General features: G+C 43.5%; 1 protein-coding gene across 2 annotated transcripts in view; it reads right to left on the minus strand.

Annotated features, from left to right (window-relative positions):
• enpp6 (ectonucleotide pyrophosphatase/phosphodiesterase 6) overlaps window positions 1–24,941 on the minus strand; it is a 28,796-nt gene extending 3,855 nt beyond the window's left edge. Inside the window, exons 1-6 of one of the 2 annotated variants that reach the window (XM_088431700.1) lie at window positions 24,620–24,941; window positions 5,518–5,697; window positions 3,407–3,518; window positions 2,649–2,790; window positions 2,397–2,576; window positions 2,195–2,332 (exon numbers count right to left, since the gene is read on the minus strand). In XM_088431700.1, the coding sequence (XP_088287826.1) occupies window positions 2,195–2,332; window positions 2,397–2,576; window positions 2,649–2,790; window positions 3,407–3,518; window positions 5,518–5,697; window positions 24,620–24,872 (1,005 nt within the window). In that variant the 5' untranslated portion in view covers window positions 24,873–24,941. Of the gene's footprint in view, window positions 1–2,194; window positions 2,333–2,396; window positions 2,577–2,648; window positions 2,791–3,406; window positions 3,519–5,517; window positions 5,698–11,484; window positions 11,557–24,619 lie in introns of those variants that run through there. The other variant, XM_088431701.1, reaches the window with a different exon arrangement.
• Between the last annotated feature and the right edge of the window lie 559 nt (window positions 24,942–25,500).

The following is a 25,500-nucleotide window of genomic DNA, read 5'->3' on the forward strand; positions in this document are numbered from 1 at the left end:
CGGCAATATACGAGTCATGTGATTGGCTCCCAGAGACCAAGCTTTACGCTTACTCGCACGTTGCAAACGTGCGAGTAAGCCCATACGGGCACAGGAGAGACACAGGATAGACGAAAGCAAGCTTTTGGATACTCTTGCCTTTTGCAATAAATTGACAAGTGAAAAACCAATACAGTACAGCGTCAATATTTTATTTCGAGACAACAGTAAAGCCCCTGAGCCAATCAGGATTCAGAGCACAATGCGCCGTGAAAGATGAACCGCGATACAGCGAGGGATATATATATATATATATATATATATATATATATATATATATATATATATATATATATATATGTAAATGTATATATGTTTATAAATGTTTTTTCATTTTTTGACAAAACCCTTTCATTTATGCAAGTTTCTTCATGACTTATATGTGACAAACAAGTCGCAATGTCTAAATTACTAATCAAATACCATAGCTTTTGATTTTTTTAAAACTACCCTCAGCCCTTTCCTCTATGTGTCAAGCAGAATTCTGCATTCCTCCTGTTGAATATTGGTCCATGGTTTACAGGCAAAGGCCTCAAAATGGGTCAAGTTGGTGGGTTTCCGAGCCATCTTTGTCATGTTCAAGTTTCACCTCAATTTTTGATCGGATTCAGGTCATGACTCTGACTTGACTATTTTAAAACATTCTCATCATTGTCCTTGTCCTTTTCTTCCCTACCCTTGGCAGTTTGTTTCAGATAATTGTCCTTCTGGACCATCCAGTTGTGGCTGAGCTGTAATTTCTTAGCAGACTCCTTCAGGTTTTTGTGAAGGATTCTGATGTAATCCTCCTTATTTTATAATTTCCTCAACCTTGACAAGGTTCCGTGTGCCACTGGAGGAGAAGTGTTTACATAAAACTATGTTGTCACTACCACGCCTGTTAGTAGGGATAGGGTTCTTTTTTTCTCCAAACTTACCAAGTATTCATAGAACCAAATAACTCTAACTTTGCCTCACCAGACCACAGGATGGGTAATCAAAATCTAGTCATGCTGGAGGTGACATCTGGCAAAAGCCACGCAAGCCTCACCGTGCTTTTTCTTGAGCAGGGTTGTCTTCCTAGGCCACTCAATACTAGACCTTGACACAGTCATCCTTGCTTGCTCTAGTGTTTCTATTAGGGCCATAGTTGGGGTCTGAGGGTTTTTGTCAGGGGTGTCCAAAGTCGGTCCTCGAGGGCCGCCGTCCTGCATGTTTTCCAGGTTCCTTATCCTAACACACCTGATTCAAATGATCAGATCATTATCAGGTTTCTGCTGAGCTTGCTGATTAGCTGATCATTTGAATCAGGTGTGTCAGGAAAAGAAACCTGGAAAACATGCAGGACGGAGGCCCTCGAGGACCGACTTTGGACACTCCTGGTTTATGTGAACCTCTCAGCATACTTTCCTGGCAGGTTTGAGTGACACCTTACAATTCTTCCCACGCCCGCTGAGGTTTTCAACAGTGTTGAACCTCATGTGGTTGTTTATGATGCTCTGGACAGTTGCCACATGGATACCAAATGGCTTAGAAATGGTCTAGTAATCCTTTCCCTTGCTGTGGGCACACACAAGATTCTAACACAGGTCCTCCCGCAGGTCTTTCTTCTTGACTATGATGTCCAGAAGCCCAGTATGACTGGGAGACTTTTTTTTTCCCCATTTATACTCTTCTAAAAAATTGTTTTTTGTTCTTTTTTTCAACATTTGTTTTAAAACATGCGTTTATTCACCTGGTAACATCTTGAAATTGCATTTAACATGAAAATGTACACATATGGGGCATTTTTGTCGAGATATTGAGAGGGTTATGAATAATTTTGAACATAACACTTTATGGAAATTTATCAATAATATCACATTGAAATTAAAATTCTCTTCAATAATGTAGTGTTTTCATTCATTTGTTAGTTGGTCACATATGACTCACAAAGAAACTAAAAAAAAAAAAAATCAGTTTTTTACTGATAACTCAAATACTGTAATAACGCTTAACTCTCAATAGCATAATAACTCAAAGTCAATATGACGAACCTTGTTCAACTGTAAACACACAAAAGAAACAGCTAAAGCTTACTTTATCACTTCATTCCCCATCTACGAATCCGAATCTCAATATTGATCCATATATAAGGCGCACCATCAGCTTTTTAATATATATAACGGCAATGTACCTCTACAATGAACCAGCCTGGTTCAGCCACCAGTGTCAGAGGGGCGACAAACTTTCCTCCTTTATAATGGAAGTGTTCAGGGATCTCCTCTCTGGCATAAGCCTGCATGTTTGGGACCTTATACAAAGCTTCATGCACCTGCAAAAATCACATGTGGCGCAAACAGTGGCACACATCTGCATGCATCAAATTCTTGTCTCACCTGTTGGAACCTCTCTCGTTTGACCCACAAACTGACAACTGGTCCTCTGTCCATCATCTTGACGACATCTGCCATGTTGATGTAGTTGTCCAGCTCAATCACCTTGTCCATCCATTCAATTTTTGTCATGCCATGGTCTGAAAATAGCACAACGTTGACCCGATTCAACATGTTCTTCTCCTGCAAAAAATATCATTACAAAAAATGAAAATGACAATTATAGGTATAGAACAGTATCTGTAGCTTACTAACTTGAATTTTGTTGTTCAGAATCTCTATTGCTGTGTCCAATTCTTGCACTGCCATTTTGATCTGATGGGAATCTGGTCCAAAGTGGTGTCCCTCTACATCTATTTTTTCATAATATATTGCTGCCATATTTGCATCGCCTGACCTACACATTCACACAGACACACGTAAGCATTTACTGAAAAACTTTAAAGTTTAAACCACAAAACTAGCGTTAGCACAAAAACCACCCAAAGACAAAATGATTTTGAACATTTAGCACACTTGTACATATTTAGAGCAAGACCTTCATGGTATACTTTTAATGAAGTTCCAAGAATGGCTGTTCAGTTTTCCGCCTCACGGCATGTGCTCGTTACAAGACTGAGAAGATTTGGGAAACATTACTGTCAGACTACTATCTCACATTAACTCACATCTACAGACTGTTTCTAGTCTTATCCTCATCTCAGAAAGTGATTTTACAAAGACTGAGAATTTTACAAGGCCATTAATTGATGACCAAACTATAATATTTAGGCATTGCCTTCCAATATTTTTTTTCCATCATTCTCCAGGTGGAAAACTACAAAATGTAGGAGTAGAACATTTTGGCTACAGCTGTCCTTGTCAGTGCTCTAGTTTGCCTGCATCTCTGCATCCTCGGTGCACAATCTTTGATGGGGACACATACTTTCAGGTACTACTTTCAGCAATGCAATATTGTGTGAAAGAAATACATAAGATGTGTTTGGAGTACGACTCTATCTACAACACTCTACCTTAGTAAGTTGAGAGAATGTTCAATTGAATCAGTCAGGTTTGTTATTGATGGATTGTAGATGTACTCCTCACAGAAGGTTGGACGGACCCCCAGAATCTCCACCTCACAGCCTACAAACACACATGGACAAATGTGAAATGCCACTGATATTTACTGATTGCAGGGGTGCCCAAACCTTTTTGCCCTGAGACCTATTTTCCCAGAATCCGGGAGGGGGTGAGGGGGCAATAATTAATGACAAGATCTGTTTATTTTTTTTTTAAAGTTGGACAAGACATTTGAGACAAACGTTTGTGAGGGAGCCAGCCAATTCTTCAAAATAAATTGTACTTATTGTACAAGTAATGACACGAACAGCCTTGGTCTGCTTTTATTTTGAAGCTGTTCCTGAAGGCATAGTCGTGTTGTTCTGACATCACATTCACATGGTGTTGTCCTGAAATAAAGTTCAAATTGTCAATTCAGGGCGCTAAAAACAACAAAGTCAAGTGATGACTAAAATTTTTTGTTTTGGTTTTTATATTTGACGCTCTTTTTTTCTGGATTGACGTTCTTTTTCTGGCTGAGTTTTTTTCTTTTTTTTAAGTGCAATGTCATGTGGACGACCAACAATAGCTAGGCGGGTGACCTTTATTTAAATTTTTTAAACTTTTTTAAAATGTTCCTTTTCCTTTTTGTCTTTTACTTTAGGTCAGCTAATATACAAGTTTCACTTTCTGAAACAGATTAAAATATAATTCTCTATGTGTTGTGGTTTTAAGAAAGCAGACTGGAGGGTAGGTTCAAACTAAAGAGAGATACGGCTCCTTAGACTCCCCGGTAAGGTCTATTCAGGAGTGCGGGAGAGGACAGGAGTGAGGGAAAGGCATTCGACCGTGTCCATTGGGGAGTCCTGTGAGGGGTGCGTCGCAAGTACATGGTCCCAAACCCCTTGATAAGGGCTGTTTGGTTGCTGTACGACTGATGTCAGACTTTGGTCAGCATTGTTATCAGTAAGATAAATCCATTTCCGGTGAGGGTTGAACTGCACCAAGGCTGCCCTTTGTCACCGATTCTGTTCATTACTTTCATGGACAGAATTTCTGGGGGCAGCCGAAGTGTTGAGAGGGTCCAGTCTGGGGCTCTGATCATTGCATCTCTGTTATTTGCAAATGATGGGGTGCTGTTGGCTTCTTCAGACTATGACCTCCAACTTACTGGACCAGTTCACAGCTGAGTGTGAAGCGGTTGGGATGAAGATCAGCACCTCCAAATTTGAGACCTTGGTCCTCAGTCCGAAAAGGGTGGGTATGCCCCCCTCCGGGTTGAGGATAAGGTCCTGCCCCAAGTGGAGGAGTTCAAGTTTCTTGGAGTCTTGTTCACGAGTGAGGGTAGGATGGAACGGGAGATAAACAGACGCGGCAGCGTCTGCTGTTGTACAGGTCTGTCGTGGTGAGCTCTCTGTTTACCGGTCCATCTATGATCCTGTCCTCACCTATGGTCACGAACTGTGGGTAAAATCGGCCGAAATTAGTTTCCTCTGGAGGGTGTTCAGACTCTCTCTTAGAGATAGGGTAAGAAACTTGGCCATCCAGGATGAAATCAGTGTTGAGCTGCTGCTCCTCCACGTTGAGAGGAGCCATTTGAGGTGGCTCGGGCATATGGTTAGGATACCTCCTGGACACATCCCTGGGGAGGTGTTCTGGACGGGTATGTCCCACCAGGAGGAGGCCCCAGGGGATGCCCCTGGGGATCTTCCTGGAGGAGCTGTATCAATTGGCTAGGGAGAAGGAAGTCTGGGCTCCTGCCCCTGCTACCCAAACCTGGATAAAGTGGTAGGTAATGGATGGTGTGGTGGACTAATATACAATAATATACAATATAAGTTTTAAATTTTGGAACATATTATTGCAAAAAACTGCTTTATTTCAATATTACTTTTTTGGGGGCACCCACCAGATGGAGGTAGACCTCAGCTTTTATTTTCCTCAGAAAGTTATTTTCCTAATTTGTGAAGCATAATTCACATGAAGTTATTCAAGATACCATTGTGTGTACAATTACTTAGCTCTGATATATATTTAAAATGCATATGAGTACATTTTTCAGTATAAAATTGTGTGTAACCACCTGGCCAGTAGTACATAAACACTTTCTTTCCAAGCTTCTGCAAAGTGATCCATAGTGGCTCTGATCCATTCCACCAGAGAGACAATCTGCTGTCAGTATTGGTTCCAATAAGAAACTCCTTTCCAGAGGATTCCTCCCACATGTAGTTTCCAGTCATCTGATGGACATCACAGTGGCGGCCTGCAAAAAAGGAAAAGTATTCATGAACCAAACAGCTTGCAATCAGTTCTAGGTGTACTCAAACTCTCTCCCAAAGTCAGCTGGGATACTGTAGGTTCCAGCACAAATGTAATTCCAGCACAAATGTAATTAGTGTTGGCCATTATGAATAAAATACTATCATGAAATCGGCCATTTTAAATGACAATATCGATATACCAACTATTTTCACTTCACTTCTGCAGGTGTTCCATACAAAATTATGTTTACCTTTTCTCATTTGATTTTGATGTGACATTAAACAGACCTGTATCAAATGAGCAGTGCATTCAGTACTTCTATAAAAAGAGACAATACATACTGTTGCACTAATGTAGAATTAATCTCAGTAAGAGGCATAGCAAGTAGTATTTCTGACTGAAATCAATTTGAACAAATATAAAGGTAGACGAGCATTACTGAAATTTAATTTTGAGCAAATTTACTGTGCAGATCTCAAAATCAAAAGATTGTGACTTTTGTTCCAGTGCATCCAATCCCTCCATTTTCTGAATCGCGTATATCCTCAATTTTACAGTCTGTTTATCTGCTAGGCCACTTCTGCTGGATCACAGACAGGACACTTTTAAATGAATGTCTTGTTTAGCTGTGTGTGGCATTATTTTCTGTATTTTTTTCACCAGGAATTTGTTAAATAAAACTGACTGCTATTTTGCTGTTGAAATGTGAATATGCTCTGCATTAAAGCCATTCCAGCAAGACATCTATGAGTTACCCAAGCACAAATGAACAGGTCTGACTTTCACTGTAACATTAGGTTAGTTCAGCAATTAGCATCGATTCTCTGTTCATCCCTTATCTATTTACCTTTTGTGATGCTTCCACATGTAAGAAGAGTACCACATTATTCTGTGTACAAGTCAAGTTTTTTTTCCTCATTTTCAACCCCCATATTGGGGGGGGTCAACTTATACCCGCATAATTTAAAACCAGACATTTTAATTTTAAGTAATACCTCATTTACAAGGCTGACACCTTGAATATATACCTCTAATTTGATATACTGTAGTATTAGATAGTATAGACCAGGGGTCACCAACTTAGTGCCAACGGGCACCAGATAGCCCACGAGAATCAAATGAGAAGCCCGCACGCCTGTTCAGCAAATCGCTCACAAGTGATACAACAGTGTGATTTTCTAGGACTATTACAACCAATACAGATATATTACAAATCACATTTCACTTGATTTACATATTTACTTCAGCTGTTCATTAATTATTGTGAGAAATCATTAACATGATCGGTGTCTTCACAAAAACTGGTGCCCTTCATATTAGTCAGTACCAAAGAAGTAGCTCTCACTTTCAAAAAGATTGGTGATCCCTGGTATAGACAAACATAGCGAAGAGCAACCGAGCCACGCTCTGATCTCGCCACGGTCGTCACTAGGGTAAAGAAGGCTTCAGCATTTCTGGAGACCTCCATTTCAATCAAATTGGACTTGTCCCTGTCATGTTCCAGCTCTCTTGTCTGTTTGATTTTAGGCAGAGCTCTCCCGCAGCAACGCGGAGGCGGGGCTGACGGCTGCGCACCTGTGGCTGATTCCCCATCAAGGGCTTTTTAAGGCCAGCAACCACAGGAGAGCACTGCCAGGTTATACCTTCGCCAAGCTCATCAGCAGCCCTGTGAAGTCCCAGCGTTCCCGTTCGTGTTCTCCAGCCTCGTGCATATTTTGGTTTGTACTTTGTTCTCCTTGATGTTTTTCGCTCACTATTTTTTTGGTTGTACTTTGTTGCAGTTGCTCTACTGTGGTCCTGCTCCCTCGATTGCCTCGCGCTCCCGTTTTTGGACTTGGTTCAGACCCGTTTGGTCTCGCTTTGTTTTGTACTTTGTAATTTAGGTTGTACTTTGTCGTTTGACTTTTACCTTTTTTTTTTTGTTCCACGCTCGACGTGCGCTTTGTGTTAAATAAACTGACTTATAGCCCAAACACCTGTGTGTCTGGTAGGGGTCCTCGCCTGCACGCGGTTATTCGTGACGGAATAACCCGGCCAAACATGGACCCCACCGACCACGAGCACTTCCGCAAGGCCCTCACGAACCAGGGACAGATGATGGGGCAACAGCAGAAGGCGCTCACCGAGCTCCAAGGGGCAGTGGCCACGCTGGCGTTAAACGTGGAGCATCTAAATGCACGCGTTCCACCCACCACCCTGGAAGCTTCTGCCGCAGGCATCAGCAGCCCGTTCCCTGTGGCGTGCCAGGAACCCTCCCGCTACACCGGAGAGCTCGGCACCTGCGGCCAATTTCTCCATCAGTGCTCTTTAGTGTTTGACCAGCAGCCGATGACCTACCGCACCGACCGTTCTAAGACCGCCTTCATCATGGGCCTCCTCACGGATGAAGCCGCCGCCTAGGCGCTGGCGGCTGGTACTGCGAACCTCACCATCCGATCTTCACCCGCGAATTCCAGACCGTGTTCGATCATCCGATTCGAGGGCAAGAAGCCGGAGATCAGCAATTGGACATCACTCAAGGTCACCGCAGTGTGGCGGCGCATCGATACGCTTCCGTGTCCTGGCAGCCGAGAGCGGCTTCGGAGACTCCGCAATATGGGGGATCTGCCGCAATATGGGGGATCTTCCACAGAAGCCTAAACCACAGGATCAAGGACGAGCTTGCAGCCCGGGACGAGACGTCCTCCCTGGAGGAGCTGATAGCTCTCGCCATCCGGTTGGAGAATCGCTTCCGGGAACGACAAATGGAGAGAGACGCAGCACGTGCACCATTGGTCCTCCATCCACCAGGAGGCGCTAAGAGGGATAGGAGCAGCGAGGCGTTCCGTCCGGAACCCGGGATGAGTGGGAACCCATGCAACTCGGGGGAAGACGCCATTCCCTCAGCGACAGGGAGCGTCGGATATGCGTTCCAGGCTCTGCCTATATTGTGGACAGCCGAGACAACTCATCGCCACATGCCCAGCGTGGCCAGACCACCGGGTGAGACGGCAGCCGGCAGGTTCGCCGACACCCCTGGACGGTTCTGAATATTCCCGGGATAACGGGTTTGTGGGCAACGCTCAGGATCGGCCGACACGTCGGCGGTTACAGCTGATGGGGGAGGTCGCCTATGCAAATAAGCGACGGGCTATTATGGCCCTGGTGGACTCCGGCGCAGATGACAACTTCATTGATGTAGCGATAGCTAATGCTCTGGGCTATCCACTATTCCAGCTTAGCATTCCCAAACGGGTTAGCGACTTGAACGGGCGACCCCTGGCAGTGGTGACTCACCAAACTGGGCTGGTATCGCTTACAGTATCGAGTAATCACCGTGAGTAAATACGACTGTTCGTGATGCCGGCTCGCCAAGCACCAGTGGTGCTAGGGCTCCCATGGCTGGCATTGCATAATCCTGGAATTAATTGGACTATGCCCGTCCTTACAGGCTGGAGCCCATTTTGCCACGCGCATTGTCTTCGGGCCGCCGATTACATAAGGGCTCCCTGTCCCGTTCCACAATCGGAGACAATAAACTTAGAACGGGTGCCCACTGCATATCACGATCTACGGGACGTGTTCAGTAAGGTGCAAACGCTCACGCTACCACCCCACCAGCCGTATGACTGCGCCATCGAGCTAGCTCCGGGCTCCGCGTATCCGGCCGTCAAACTGTTTAAAATATCTACTCCAGAGCAGGAAGCCCTCCGCGAATACATTGACTCCTCCCTAGCCGCCGGTCACATTTGTCCCTCTACTTCCCCGTTCGGAGCAGGATTCTTTTTTACGGACAAGAAGGCTAAGACCCTTCGTCCGTGCGTCGACTATCGGGGCCTAAACGACATCACCATAAAAAAACAAATAACCGCTTCCGCTACTTGACGACGCATTCACATCCCTGCACCAGGCGCCCATTTTCACCAAGCTGAATCTTAGAAGCGCATACCACGTTAAAATCCGGTAAGGCGATGATTGGAAAACCGCTTTCAATACGCCCATCGGACACTACGAATACCTCCTCATGCCATTCAGACTCACAAATGCACCCGCGGTTTTTCAGAAAATGATTAATGATATTTTACGGGACATGAGCAACATGTTCTGCTTTGTTTACCTCAACGACATTCTGATATTCTCTAACCCTGCAGGACCACCAGCAGCACGTCCGCCTGGTGCTGCAGCGGCTACTGGAGAACCGCCTTTTTGTAAAAGCCGAGAAATGTGACTTCCATCTCACGTCCGTCCCCTTTCTCGGGTTCATAGTGGAGAAGGGCCAGTTGCGAGCCGATCCGGCCAAAATCCAGGCCGTGGTCGAGTGACCTTCTCCCACAACAAGAAAGCAACTTCAACGCTTCCTGGGGTTCGCCAATTTCTATAGGCGATTTATCCGCAAATATAGTATGCTGGCGGAACCCCTGACAAGACTCACGTCTAACAAAGTGCCGTTCGCGTGGGATGCCGTGGCCAAAAAGGCCTTCAAGGAATTAAAAGACCGGTTCACGAGCGCTCCCGTGCTCCTGCACCCCAACCTGACGCGTCGGACTGGGGAGTGGGGGTGGTCCTATCGCAAACATCCCTGCTGGATGGCAAACTACACCTCTGCTCCTTTTTCTCTCGCCGTTTGAGTCCCGCAGAACGCAATTATGATGTAGGCCATAGGTGTCAAACTCCAGGCCTCGAGGGCCGGCATCCTGCATGTTTTCCGGTTTTCTTTCCCCAACACACCTGATTCAAATGATTAGCTCATTAGCAAGCTCTGCAGGAGCTTCAAAATGATCCCAATCATTTGAATCAGGTGTTTTTGAGGGAAAAGGTTTGAAAACATGCATGATATCGGCCCTCGAGGACTGGAGTTCGACACCTGTGATGTAGGCAATCGTGAACTTCTGGCCGATGTCCTGGCGCTGGAGGAGTGGAGGCACTGGTTGGAGGGCACGCAGCTTCCATTCACCATCTTCTCCGACCACAAGAACCTCTCCTACCTGCGCACTGCCCAATGCTTGACTCCCAGGGAAGCCTGGTGGGCCCTCTTCCTCACTCGGTTCAATTACCTGAACAATTTCAGGCCCGGATCTAAGAACGGCAAGGCAGACGCCCTTTCCCGGGTGTACGAGAAAGATTTCCCGGACACACGTCCGGAAACAATAATTCCGGTCAACAGAGTACTTGGAGGTCTTCGCAGGGATCTGGAGGAGAGGGTCCAGCGGGCAAGGATGCAGGATCATGCTGACTGCCCCTCCAATAAGCTATTTGTTGTCGTGTGTTGGAGTGGGGACACAGCTCAAGACTGGCGTGCCATCAAAGGGTCAGTCGCACAATATACCTGATCAGTCAGAGATTCTGGTGGCCTGGCTGGCAGCGAGATATAGTGGACTACGTCTCGGCCTGTTCCGCCTGCGCTCGAGGTAAGGCCCCACATCCGCCAGCAGGGCAGCTTCGACCACTTCCGATCCCGACGAGGCCATGGTCGCACATCACTCTCGACTTCATTACCGGTCTCCCCACTTCCCGTGGAAACCGCTTCTCCAAAATGGTCCACTTCAAGCCCCTCAATGGACTACCGTCAGCACTGGAAACGACACAGCTTTTAATTCTACATGGAATCCTGGCGGACATCGTCTCGGATCGAGGACCCCAATTCGTCTCCCGACTATGGAAGGCGTTTGGGCGGGCCATGGGAGCCTCCATCAGCATGTCCTTCGGCTACCACCCCCAGACCCAAGGCCAAGCCGAAAGATCCAACCAGACACTGGAAGCCACCTTGCGATGCGTGTGCCACCAACACTCATCCTCCTGGTCTACCCACCTGCCCTGGGTGGAATACGCTCACAACGCCAGTCCATCCGCAGCCACAGGCGTTCTTTGTGGTTTTCGGCTACCAACCACCCATTTTCCTGTCACAAGAAAAAGAGGTCTCCGTACCCTCCATACAGTGCCACCTGCGGCAGGCGCACAAAGTGTGGCGAGACACCTGAGCGGTGCTTACCTGCACTGCCGCCCGAAACAGCCAACTAGCGAACCGGAGGTGATCAGCAGCCCCAGAGTATCGCGTGGGGCAGGAGGTCTGGCTGTCCACCCGTGATCCACATTTCACTGGCTCCTCCAAAAAGCTGAACCCAAAGTTTGTGGGGCCCTTTAAGATAGAGTCCATCATCAACCCCGTGTCTGTCAGGCTCTCCTTATCGCAGTCTATGAAAGTGCATCCAGTGTTCTATGTCTCTCTCCTCAAGCCCGTCGTCACCAGCCCGTTGTGCCCTCCCAGCGTGCCGCCATCTCCTCCTCATCTGGTCGACGGCGGTCCGGTCTACACAGTAAGGTCCATTTTGGACTCCCGCCGGCGGGACTGGGGGGTTCAATATCTGATAGACTGGGAGGGGTAGAGCCAGAGGAACGCTCTTGAGGTCCCGCGCGCATGGGTCGTGGACCCCGGTTTGGTGAGGGCCTTTCATGCATCTCACCCGGGCAAGCCCGGGGGTGCGCCAGGGGGCGCTTGTTGAGGGGGGTAATGTCATGTTCCAGCTCTCTTGTCTGTTTGATTTTAGGCAGAGCTCTCATGCGGCAATGAGGGGGCGGGGCTGACGGCCGCGCACCTGTGGCTGATTCCTCATTAAGGGCTTTTTAAGGCCAGCAACCACAGGAGAGCACTGCCGGGTTATACCTTTACCAAGCTCATCAGCAGCCCCGTGAAGTCCGAGCGCCCAAACACCTGTGTGTCTGGTTGGGGTCCTTGCCTGCACGCGGTTATTTGTGACAGTCCCAAGATGACTACCTGTGGAAGAGTAATGAAGATGTTTGCACAACTGACGAGCTAGAAGGAGAGGATGTCTGGGATTTAAATGGGAGGAGATATTTGGCGTGTCACATAGTGATGTTGACTTTTAGGGCTTTTCAACACATTCATATTCAGCTGTGTCAAAAATAAAGCATTAAAACTTCAAATCACCTTATTGTGTCAATATTAGTTTCAGCATTTGCGTCCATGCGCGCGCATACATTGCTTCGAACTCGTCTCATTTCTGCCCCAACCCAATCCACCCATAACCGCAACAGTAAGTTATTCGATACGTGATCTAAAAGTACAGTAATTTCCTAATTTTTTCGAACCCATACCATGTGTTTTAATTGGTCTGCCATGATATGTGTAACCACTAAAGTCAGGAGTAGACTTATCCAGTGGACCCTGGGTGACAGCGTCCCTAACCTACGTTTTTTTCATGTTGTGATGTGGAATACTGAGTTTTTAAGGCATTTTCCTCGCTTTGCGGAAAAATCAACTGTCATGACCCTAAGGGGTTGGCTGTATTTTTGTTGTTTTGTCTCCATCTGCAGGTGTTTTTAGGAAATTGCACTTATTTTCTGCTGCCGTCCCTGCAACGCATCACTACAATAATGGTCTGCTATTGGTCGGTGTCTCCTCACGGAGATGCTGGTCCTCTATTGGTTGACTTCACTCGTTTCAAAATGACGGAATGGTAAAGCTTTGTTCTATCGTGAGTGGTTACAAAACCATATTTATAGTGCATTTTACTGCTTAATTTAAACTTGAATAGGTTAGCCATTGGTCCCAAGATTGCTAGTAATGTTAAAAAGAGAAGTAAGAAGATGATTTATATGGAAACGAAGCTGGAGATAATCAAGAAATACGAAGCTAGCCTAGCCTAGGCTACCCTTACTAGAGAATATGGGCATAACAAGCGCCGCTCAAAGGCAAAAAAAATCCTTTCCATATTTTTTATTTATGATGTTTTCTGATTGTAAACATGTATATTATATATACGTAGCTCTTACAATACTATCTTGGTACCAATTTTTTATATGTATGGACAATTTTGATGTTTGGGGTTATAAATGCATTAGCTATTTAACATAAATTTGGAGTGCCTGCCATACGGTGAATTCGCCTTACAAACTCAGATTAATCTCGTAACACGGGAGCCCATTATGTGTGTGTGTATATATATATATATATATATATATATATATATATATATATGAGAAACCCCGGGTAAAAACATCCACATTGTTTATACATATTAAAAATTTGTATCAAAATAGTATAGTATGTCCTACATATATATAATATACAAGCATACAATTAAATAACATCATAAATAAAAAATATATAAAGAATTTATTTACCTTTGTGTGGCACTTCTTATGGTCATATTCCCTAGTAAGGGTAGCCTAGGCTAGGCTAGCTTAGCTTTTTTTTGTACTGTATTGTATTATCTCCAGCTTCATTTCCATATTAATCATCTTCATACTTTTCTCTTTCACATCACTAGCAATCTTGGGACTCATGGATAACCAATTCAAATTTGAATTAAGCACTAAAATGCAAAATAAATATGATATTGAAAGCACTCTCACACGAGATAATGTCTTTAGGTAGCCATCTTTATGACTCTGTGGACCAACCAATAGCAGACCAGCATCCTTGTGACCTCATCACGTTGTCTTTATGACCCCGTGCGCCAACCAATAGCATACCAGCATCTTCGTGACCTCATCACGTTGACTAACAGTAGACCAGTATCTTGGGGAGTCAAGACGCCGACCAATAGCAGACCAGCATTGTAGTGATGTGTTGCAGTGGAGGCAGTTTGATGCCAAAAGAAAATAAGAACAAATACCCCAAAATGCCTCAAGAGGGAGGCAAAACAACAGCCTAAAGCGGGATAAATGCCTCAAAGATGAGACGAAAAAACTCAGTATTCGACATTATAACGTGAAAAAAACGTAAGCCAGGGACGCCGTAACCTGGGGTTCCACTGTTATATATAGACCGCAACTTCAAGGATTAATTTCAATACTTTTTCAAGGCACAGCCAGTAGTGTAATGCAGGCAAACTATATGGGCTGTGTAATGGATAAAAGGTATTCAACATCACAGTTTGTTGGTTGGTGACCACCTGTTTTTGTTTGAAGAAAGAACCTTTCACTCTAACCCTCTTCATGAAAACACCTTATGAAGCTAGAAAGAGATGACCTTGACAGATCAGTTAGATCAAAACAAAAGTATGTCATTGTTTCCAATCTTTTAGTTCCTCCTCTGCTTAAAAATCTTCCTTTGACTATGTTTCTGCACACTCTCACAGACCACTAGTCTGTTATGTTAGACTTGTGTCTGTTTTGAGGCTTCAAATGTAAAGAAACCCCCAAAAACACTTTTTTCCACAGGTTATTTTCTTGATCTTGCCTCAATATTGAAAACAATATTGAAACAGATGGATCAATTGTTAATGTATGATATATGCACAGGCCACATCAAAAAATAAAACAAACACTAATGCCCTCTGGGCTGTGGTTTGGCTGTCACTGCTCTCGAATAATCAACTTCAAAACAAAGCACTGACACATGCAGCAATAAAGACCTTACCAGTAACCCAGCTTTCATGTTATTTTTAACTAGTTTTATTCATTGTAACCAGCTCACAAATTCAAATTTTTGGTTGGGAAAAAGAAAATCGATGAGAAACTGCTTATCTATAAGGTCCTGTGTGAGTTCAGCCAGTTGATTGTTTGAACAGAAAAGAGCACATACATCAGCAGATCAACAATGGAGCAGGCCTCACAGTTTGTATGCTATTGGCCTGGACAGATTGTTGTTTTAGAGCTCACTAACGGGGGGAATTGACATACACAAGCATTTTAAATTGGGGAGCTCCACCCTTTTGACCAGCTATAGCATGCCCCCCAAGGGTTTGCAAATCCTTCCATCCATCAATATTCTAAAACCTTTGCGCACTAGGCCTGAGCTAGAGATGATCCCAGCTTACAATGGGAGAGAGATGTGGTAAACACTGGACTAACCTGGACACAAACTATTAGAAAATCTAAAAAGATGCATTAAGTGAATCTATTTTTTGTGTTTTTTTACTGTTTAGGTACTCGTAAATATCCATGCATCCACCTGGGGTCAGGTCACGGGGGCAGCAGCTTGAGCAGGGCAGCCCAGACTTCCCTCTCTTTTGCCACTTCGTTCAACTCCTTCGGAAGGATCCCCAGGCGTTCCAAGGTCATCCGAGTGACATAGACTCTCTGGCTTGTCCTGGGTCGTTCTTGGGCCTCTTCCCAGTGGGACATGCCCAGAACACCTCATCAGGGAGGTGTTTGGGAGGCATTCTAAACAGGTGCCCGAGCCACCTCAACTGGCTCCTCTCAATGCCAAGGATCAGCAGCTCAACATTGAGTCCTTCCATGATGACCGAGCTTCTCACCCTATCTCTAAGGGCGAGCACAGACACCCTGTGGAGGAAACTCATTTTGGCTTATTGTATCTGGGTTTTTCGGTCATGACCTACAGCTCGTGACCCTAGGTGAGGGCAGAAACGTAAATCAACAAATTAATTGAGAACTTTGCCTTTTGGTTCAGCTCTCTCTTCACCATGACAGATAGCATCTACGTCACAGCAGACGCTGCACCGATCTCCAAGGAGTAAGCATGGAGGTCCATCGATCGAGTATTGATGAGCTAATTTTGGCTAACTTAAAAACAGTCCATTTTACACTCACTCGTGAACAAGACCCCAAGATACTTGAACTCTTCCACTTGTGGCATTCCACCCTTTTCTAACTGAGAACCATGCTCTCAGATTTGGAGGTGCGAATCTTCATCCCAGTAGCTTCACATTCGGCCGCAAACCACTCAAGAGAGAAGTGGAGGTCACAGCCTGAAAGAGCCAACAGCACCACATCATCTGGAAATATCGGAGATGCAATGGTGAGACCTCCAAACCGGACTTCCTTGGCAAAGGGCAACCTTGGCTGAGTCCAACACTCACCATTATTGAATTTGACTTATTGCCAGCAATGCAGACCAAACTCTGACGTCAGTGGTACAGTGACCGAACTGCCCTTAACAAGGGGTTTGGTAATTTAATGTAAAGAACTATTGTCACTTGTATAGCACAAAACCACACAGTGAAATTACTACTACTTACTACTCTGTCCATCTCAGGACCGTATTCCTGAAGCACCCCTACAGGACTGCCCGAGGGACATGGTCAAACATGTTTCCAAGTCCACAAAACAAATATAGAGCGGTTGGTTGAACTCCCATGCACCCTTGAAGATCCTGCCGAGGGTGTAGAGCTGGTCCACTGTTCCACAGCCGGAATGAAACAACACTGCTCCTTCTGAATCTGAGGTTCTACTTCCTGACCCTTCCAATTCCTCCACTCCAGCAGCCCTGAATAGACTTTACCGAGGAGGCTGAGGAGTGTGATCGCTCTATAGTTGGAGCACACTCTACGGCCCCCCTTCTTTGAAAGGGAAACCACCACCCCGGTCTAGTCTTACAATGTAAAATAAATAAATAAAAACTGATCTTCTGATCTTCTGATCTCACCCATATTTCAGCCCGGTAAATACGACCATTCTGCCAGGGTCATTTTACTCATCTGGGCATCTGTGTAAGGAGAAACAATGAGTACTGCAAACCTAATTAAGCTAAGCAAGTCAAACTCTGTCTTTCACTGGTGAGTGGCATAGCCCTGATGTGCATTTTTGAAGTGAGAGGCTCACTGCTGTAAAAGCAGATCATGGGTCAAAAAACACCCCTGCTGTAGGAGACAAGAAAATAAGTGGGGGTCCTCTGCGGTGGTCTTCTTTCCTCACCCACTGTAAACTGCAAAGTAGTTGTCTATCAAGCGGCACCCCACACTTTCGTTGGAGCATGCAAATGAGGCTGTAGGTTTCCCATTCATTCAATGGCACACCAGTGAATCAAGCGTGGCCAAACGCTTCTTTGGTGTCTTGTGTCCATAACCATGCTCCACTCTTTTTATTTTGGGGATCAACAGACACTAAGAAACACTCCAATATTCAATCTCAAATGATTAAGAGATGACACAATCGTTCAACATTCAAGCTTCAATTTGAAATCAGGCATCATTTATGGTCCAATTGTTATACGCCTGTTTTTCCACGTCTCCATCAAAGAGCTCCAAGACTTCTGCAGAGGATACCTCTGACCTCCCTATTTGAGCTAGCCAGTAGTAGCTTTCAATACCCAATCCTTGGATCTCTATGCATGTTTAAGACAACTGTGACTCTCCTTAATTTGGTGCCAAGAAATCAACTTTTAGGTCGCAGTTTCTGGGTCACGGGAGCTGGAAACTTTGAAATGAAGAAATGACAGAGACGATGACTCGGCATCGAGTTATTGTCTCTGGCGCTCTGCCTGCGAGAGGCAATGATTAGAGGTTTAGCAGATTATTCTCGCTTAATCGGTGGATGGCTAGTTTCTGTAGAGAGCAGGGTTTCCAGTTTGTAGATAATTGGCCCTCTTTCTGGATGGCCTTCACCCTAACTGGGAAGGCGCCATCACTCTTTCTAGAAACATAGATTACTGTTTGAGCCTTCCATGACTTCTCACATTAGAGCATGTCGGGTCGCAGGCAAGTAGTGAGCCTGCTAGAACGGGTGTGGAGTCGTTATGGCTGGAGTTAACTGGCACTAGGCTGGACTGCTACAACACACATAGCATACTTAGTCTAGGTCACTTCAATCCACACACTGTTTCAATACCTAATGCTGAATGCCCTAGTGATAAGATTTCTGCTGGGGTGGTGTTGATTAAGGAAAATAGCCGTGCCTCCTTAACCGGTAAGACTAGTGACATAGTACCTAGGCAGAATATTAATATTATTAAGTGCGCTGTAGCCGTCAACAATCGAATTCCTACTTTGCTAACATTGCGACGAGGTTTTAATTACTCAAAATACAAACCAAGCTCCAGCCATAAAAATCTTGTTACCACCATGAAGACTAAGAATAGTCCAGGAACAATTCCCCAGTTTAAATTCGGCTTCATAAATATTAGGTCACTCCCCTCAAAAGCCCTTCTTGTAATTGATCTTATTACAGATAACAATTTTTGTGGGCTCACACGTTGCCCGTCCTTGTAAAAATGGGGGAGGTGTCGCCCTAATTTCAGAATCTGATCTTAAACTTAGCACAAGCACTAATCACACCTTCAAGACATTTGAGGCTCTCGTTATGCGATCGAGCTCCTCACGACTATTCTATGTGGTAGTTATTTACCGTCCTCCTGGTCCCTACTCTGGATTCTTAGATGAATTCCCTGAACTTATGGCTGACTTAATAACTCACACAGATAATATATAAACTATGGGTGACTTCAATATTCATATGAACTCCCCATTGGAGCCACTTACTGTAGCATTTCAAGCAATAATCGATGCATTTGGTTTTACACAAATAATAAAAGCAGCGACACACCGGAATGGTTAGATCTTAGACTTGGTGTTAACCCGTGGCCTAACTGCCTCAAATGTCACAATTTTGCCATATACTAACGCTATGTCTGATTATTATCTTATAACATTTGAAGTCCTAGCTCAGTGTGGTCTTATTGTCCACAACCAAGGCTTTAAGAGCCGTGATATTAACTCATCAACCACTGCTGCACTTTCTGAATTACTGCCTTCCGCAACACCTGCCTTTCCGTCTTTCACAGCAGTCGATAAGCTCGCGAATGATTTTAATATGGTTCTTTTAAATTCCCTAAACTCTATTGCGCCGCTGAAACTTAAAACTCGCCCGAAGCGGCACACTCCATGGTTTACGGATGAAACGCGTTCGTGTAAATTGTTAAGTAGACAACTTGAGTGTAAATGGCGAACAACTAAACTCAAGGTTTTTCGTCAGGCCTGGTGCGATAGCTTGCTGAAATATAAAGAGGCTCTTAGGTTAGCAAAAACAAATTACTTTTCCTCAATGATTAGTCAATAAAAACAACCCAAAATATTTATTTGACACGGTAGCACAGCTAACGCAACAGCAGCAGATTAATCATAGTTCCCTCCATTCAGCACACGATTTAATGCAATTCTTTACTCAGCGGATTCAGTTAATAAGGGACGAAATAAAAAAGGCAGCGCCACTTACCCCCTCGGCTGTGATCATTGATGCTAGTTCGGACAATCAGGTTCAAGAAACTCTGGTTACCCTGTCCCAGTTTGATTTAGTATCCCTGGAGTGTCTTACACACCTGGTTAATGCAGCAAAGCCGACGTCCTGCATGCTCGACCCGCTTCCAGGCAAACTCGTTAAATACCTATTCCCGGTGTTAGGGTCATCTCTCTTGAATATTATCAATCTGTCACTCTCCTCTGGCATTGTACGCGAAGCTTTTAAGACGGCCGTCATTCAACCATTACTTAAGAAGCCTCACCTAGATCCTGAAAATCTCTTTAACTATAGGACAGTGTCACACCTACCGTTTATTGCCAAAATTCTTGAGAAAGTTGTAGCATCTTAGCGATTTTATGATAGATGACAATAGATTTGAACTCCTTCAGTCAGGTTTTAGGGCCAACCACTCAACTGAGACAGCCCTTGTAAAAGTGACGAATGATCTTCTCTTAGCCATGGATTCCAACATCTCATCAATATTATTATTGCTTGACCTTAGTGCCGCATTTGACACTATTTATCATCATATTCTTATAGAACGTCTTAAATCATGTTAGACTATTGAAACGTTTTGTTTTCTGGACTTCCCATGTCCTACATTAAAAGCCTGCAGTCTGTACAGAATGCAGCAGCGAAACTATTGACAAGGACGAGAAAGTTCGCTCATATTATTCCAATTCTAGCTGACCTGCATTGGCTTCCAATACACGTGAGATGTGATTTTAAGGTGCTGTTAATTACTTATAAAAATTTTACACGGTTTAGCTCCTTCCTCTCTCGTCGACTTAGTATCACCATATGTTCCGTCCCGACAACTTCGATCACAAAATGCCAGTTTGCTATCGACCCCACGGGCTAAAAAGAAGTCTGCGGGATCAAGGGCATTTTCCATTTGCGCGCCAGTACTATGGATTGCCCTACCTATGGAAGTTCGCACAGCCACCTCAGTAGAAAACTTTAAATCCCGACTAAAAACACATTTATATCCAAAAGCATTTCGTTAATTTAGCCTGTCTGCAGCTTTCTTCTTTTTTCCTTTTTCCTGCCCCCCTCTTTCTGCTCGGAAAGGGGGCTAGCTAGATGGTGACGGTTGACTTGACCGCCTCCATTTGGTCCTGCGCCGATCGACCATCGCGGGTTAGGAGATCGGTCGTCTGCGCTCCACTTGGTTGGAATGTGGGATGGTTCCTGCCCAATGGCTTTGCCTGCTGTCAAGACATCATTGCACTATATAGCACAATATGTTTTCTGTAATCTATATTGTTTATGTGTATGTCTGTATTTGGTACATGCAGCATCCACTTCAACCTGTGGGCCTGGAAGGGGGCTCCTCCCACCTGTGGTCCCTTCAGGAGGCTTCTGATTTTCCCCTAGTTGGGGTTTTTGAGATTTTCCTTCCCCATCTGGGAGCTTTGACAATGGATGCTGTTGTGTACCTTACACTGAAAATATGTCTCTGTACGACTTCTTTTTTCGAAAGAGGTCTCTACATGACCTCTTTTCATCTGTGAAGCCCTTTGAGACTTCGGTGATTTAGGGCTATACAAATAAAATTTGGTTGATTGTTTGATTGATTGATGACATAAGGCCAGGCTTTGGACGCAACGTGGTGTTGGTCACTAATTGACTCTTAGACACAAAATGAAAATCAGCAGGGTATGACTACAAGTTTAGGATTTTATTTGGATGATGGAGTGACTGAGCAAAGTGGAGATGAAAGCAGCCTTACAATTTGGCCGACGAAACAACGAACCGACGATTAACAACTTGGATCAACCAAAAAAAAAAAAAACCTGAGAGAGACTGAAGGGCTTCCAGGGTGCCAACGAAATGTAAATGACGAACCAGCAAAAAAGAAAATGTAAAATGCCCACCTCTGCTTTATGCAGACTAGTAGGGGATTTTTGTCTCAGAAGTGACAATTTCCCTTGGATATGGAACTTTTCTTTGACTACAATTGCAAGGCAGCAGAGATCAAACTTTATATGAGTTCATGGGGTTTGCCTTTCTAATGATCAACAGACCTTTTGTTCATAAAAACATCTTCAAAGCTCTGTGTGAGGATGGTTTTATGTCAAACATTAATTTTACAGGCTATGTGATTCATGTTCACATTCATACATAGTATTTTCAATCATTCTTGACAATAAAGATCAATCAAGATAAGATAAATTTAGCTCAAGGAGGATAGAGTGCAGTAAGTGTGAAATGTCTAAAACTTTTATGGTAAATCATAGTATGTCAATCATTATATGTCACCACATATAACAATGATGAGTCTCTTTAAATGGTTTACGCCAAAAGCCGTTAAACATGATGACTGTGCCCGCATGGAAAAAACTGGCTTGCCTGAAGAATTACAAAGGAACTGAACTTCAATATTCTATTTTAGACTATGTGTAGACAAACAATCAACCTTTCTTTTAAAATATGGGCAACTTAGCCTCGAAATATTAACATATTTTGGGATTATAGAGACTTTTTCTTCATGATTTGAGCCCTGCTGCTTATAGTCCAGTGAGGCTTATCTGTTGTTTTTATTCATTTTTTTTTTTGCTAATCACCAGCAAGCAAATGTGTGTATCTGTTTGAGGTTTCAATTTCTGGAACAACTATGAAATAGAACTGAAAAGATTTTAATCAATGGCTGAGCTAAGAGTTTAAAAAATATATTATTAACAAGAATGTCTAAATTGAATAAGAAAAGGTATAAATTTGGGGTAAATTTGTGACGTGTAAATTTTATATACAGTACATAGTATATATGATTTTATTTATGTATCTATGATTGTATATATAAATTACGTGCAATGTGTTTTTATGTTCACTAAAATAATCTATCAAACAAAGGAAGCTAAAATAAAATATGTTGGGACTCAACATGGAGGCATGTTCAGTCTGTTAAAAACAGGAGGTTGCTGTTGGCAGACAATTATAAAAAAAAAAAAAAATAATTAAATAACAACAAAAATATATAAACTTCAATGAACCACCTTTTTGCGGAAATATCTCATGTTATTATCCTTGACAAAAATCTTTTTTTTGCTCATATTTTGCTGCTGTGGCTTATATATCGGTGCAGGTTATAGTCCGGAAAATACGGCAGTCTTCTATGTTTCCTACGCAAGTATGGTAAGTATGGAAATAAATGTGATAAATTTTCTAGAATTAAAAAACATGAAAAAAAAAGAAAGAGAAAATATTTATGTTTCCATGATATTATGATTGTTCTAAAATACGTTTTTATAAGTTAGAAAATTATTGGTTTCCAAAACATACAACAAATATCCAGATTGTTTTTTTACGCAACGTTTGTGAGAGAACAATCAAAGGAAACTTCATAATTCTTCGGAGGATCTCACTTGAGGCATTTTTGATCATTTATTTATAGTTCTTTCCAGTTGTTAAATTTTTGTAACACAGGAATGTTTCGAACCAGACCCTGGCCAAGTATTGTAGGGTTTTGAATCCCAAAATGGCCGCCATGCTCAGGTGACTATTTAGGCCCATGGATGCCTTCTTCTTTCTAAGTGTCAGTTTTATAACCAGGGTTAGTTCCAAATGATGTCTAAGATTAAGCTGCTTTTAATAAGGCTAGTTATCAAGTTTAGTTTTCAAGAAGATACACCAAAGCACATTCAGTTTCATTCACATTCAGTGTCAAGAGGTTTTTGCTGTTAAGGATTAGGTATAGGCGGCACAGTGGTGCAGTGTTAGCATGTCCAGTCACAGTTCAGGGACCTAAATTCAAATCCGCCTCGCCCCGACTTTTCTGAGTGGTGCTTACATGTTCCCCCCATGCCCGAGTGGTTCTTTCCAGCTTCCTCATACACTCCAAAATCATGCATGGATGGTGAATTGGAAAGTCTAAATTGTCCTTAAGTGTGATTGGGTGTGTGAATGGTTGTTTGTCCCTGTGTGCCCTGCAATTAGCTGGCAACCAGTTTAGGGTGTCCCATGCCAACTATCCAAAGTCAGCTGAGATCCAACATAACTTAGCTCCAACATAACTTGATATGATAGAACACATTTATTTGCAGGTTGTTGAACTTTATAGAGGGTTTTTAAAATGAATATATTTTTTGTTCATCGTCAAATACCACTGATTGGTCCTTTTGGATGATGGGCATTTTTATTAAAGAAAAATTTAGTTTGGATGAGGTGAAGACGGCAAAATTTAGCTTTCTGCTCAATGTTTAATATTGTAGTCAGAGGTTTAATTTTTAGTTTTAGGAGGAAGGCAAAGGTTTATTTATTTTATTTTATTTTTTGAAGAAGGGGGTGGGGGCGATGACGAGAGTGAGTGGCAGACCGGTGATTGGCTGATGGAGTGACTACAATTTTTGGCTTGAAAAAAAAATGTCGGACCGATGATGTCCGAAGGAGGGGGCAGGGTCTAAAAAAAAAAAAAATGTATTTTTTTTTTGCCTTCAAAAAAAGTTTGTCTTGCATTTGGGGAACTACGGTAATATGTGGAATTTATTACATTACTCAAAAATGGCAAAGATGGCATTGCACAAGGTATGTAATTGTTTCCATACTTAATCAGCTTAAATTTTGTTTTCAGGACATCAGATGTCACTGAGATTTGCACGGTTATTACAAGGCAGAGTGCATAATTTTCAGTGGCGTGCTGCATTAATGAAGAACCCTGGTGAGGTCAGAAAAATCAGCCAGAAGATGGCACCAAGGAGGGTGCTCCTGGCTCCCTTCACCCCGCTTCTAAATATATTGTGTAGTGTTGGTGTGGTATTTTGAAAGCTGTGTTGAGAATTTATAATTAATTCATTCAAATCTGAGTTTTGAGTTCATGTTATAATCATCTTTGATCATTTAAGTTACTTAACATGATGGGACTGCGTTGCTTTTGTTGAAAAAAAAAACTGTTCAACGGGACGATTCGTATAACTAAGTAAATAATAAATAGGGTCAATAGGATATCTCACTTATAGGACACGTCTAATTTTACACACATTCATGTGGAGAGTGTGACGAATTACCTGTCATTAAAGAGTAGTAGTTCGGGTAGGATAAAGTGGGAAAATCGGGCGTCATGTAGTCCACTTTCACCCCTCTGGACACAAGCTCATTGAAGCCAGTTAACGAGTTCAGGTCGTCCATGTAGTCGAAACGAAATCCATCGATCAAGAAAATCAGTAAGGGATGACCCGCGAGGCAAGGTTGCCCCGCTGCCACCAGCAGCAACACGGACACCAAGAAACAAGCGGGGGCATCCATGAGCGCTTGTTTCATTTTCAGCAACAACACGAGTGGTAGTAATACAGTACTGACAGTTCAACCCATACTTAGACTCATCCAACACTTAGGGCGTGGGGAGAGGGACCGGAAGTTGCGGTGGACCAAAATAAAACTCGCAAAGCTCCACGACCATGGATGACACTGACTACTCACTGAGTGACCCCTTGATCGAAACAAAAAAACAAAAAACAAAATAAAACACACACACACGCGCGCGCGCGCACACACACACACACACACACACATCTGAAACGCCGTTCAAAAAATACTGATACATTTTTTCTTTAATGAACAACAGCAAACAGGTGGGAGGTGCGTGCTAAACTCATGTTAAAAATTACTACAAAACAAATACTATATATACAAAGAAAAAAAAATTAGCCTGCAAATATGCAAATCCAGTGCCAAACCCATAATATGCCAGGGTTGACTGTTCTTTTAGGCTGTGATATCACCAACTCAACCCTAAAAGACTGACATTGTTTAAGTCACATCAGTTTTTATGCAGCCCTCTATAGCAGGGCTTCAATTATATTTTGCAAACCCCCCCTTGGAAAGAGAAAACATCCATACATTCAGCCGCTTATCCTCACAAGGATTGCAAGCTTGCTGGTGCTGGTGG

Source organism: Hippichthys cyanospilos, chromosome 13, assembly GCF_059441005.1.
Source record: "Hippichthys cyanospilos isolate Australia breed blue-spotted pipefish chromosome 13, RoL_Hcya_1.0, whole genome shotgun sequence".
NCBI lineage: Eukaryota > Metazoa > Chordata > Actinopteri > Syngnathiformes > Syngnathidae > Hippichthys > Hippichthys cyanospilos.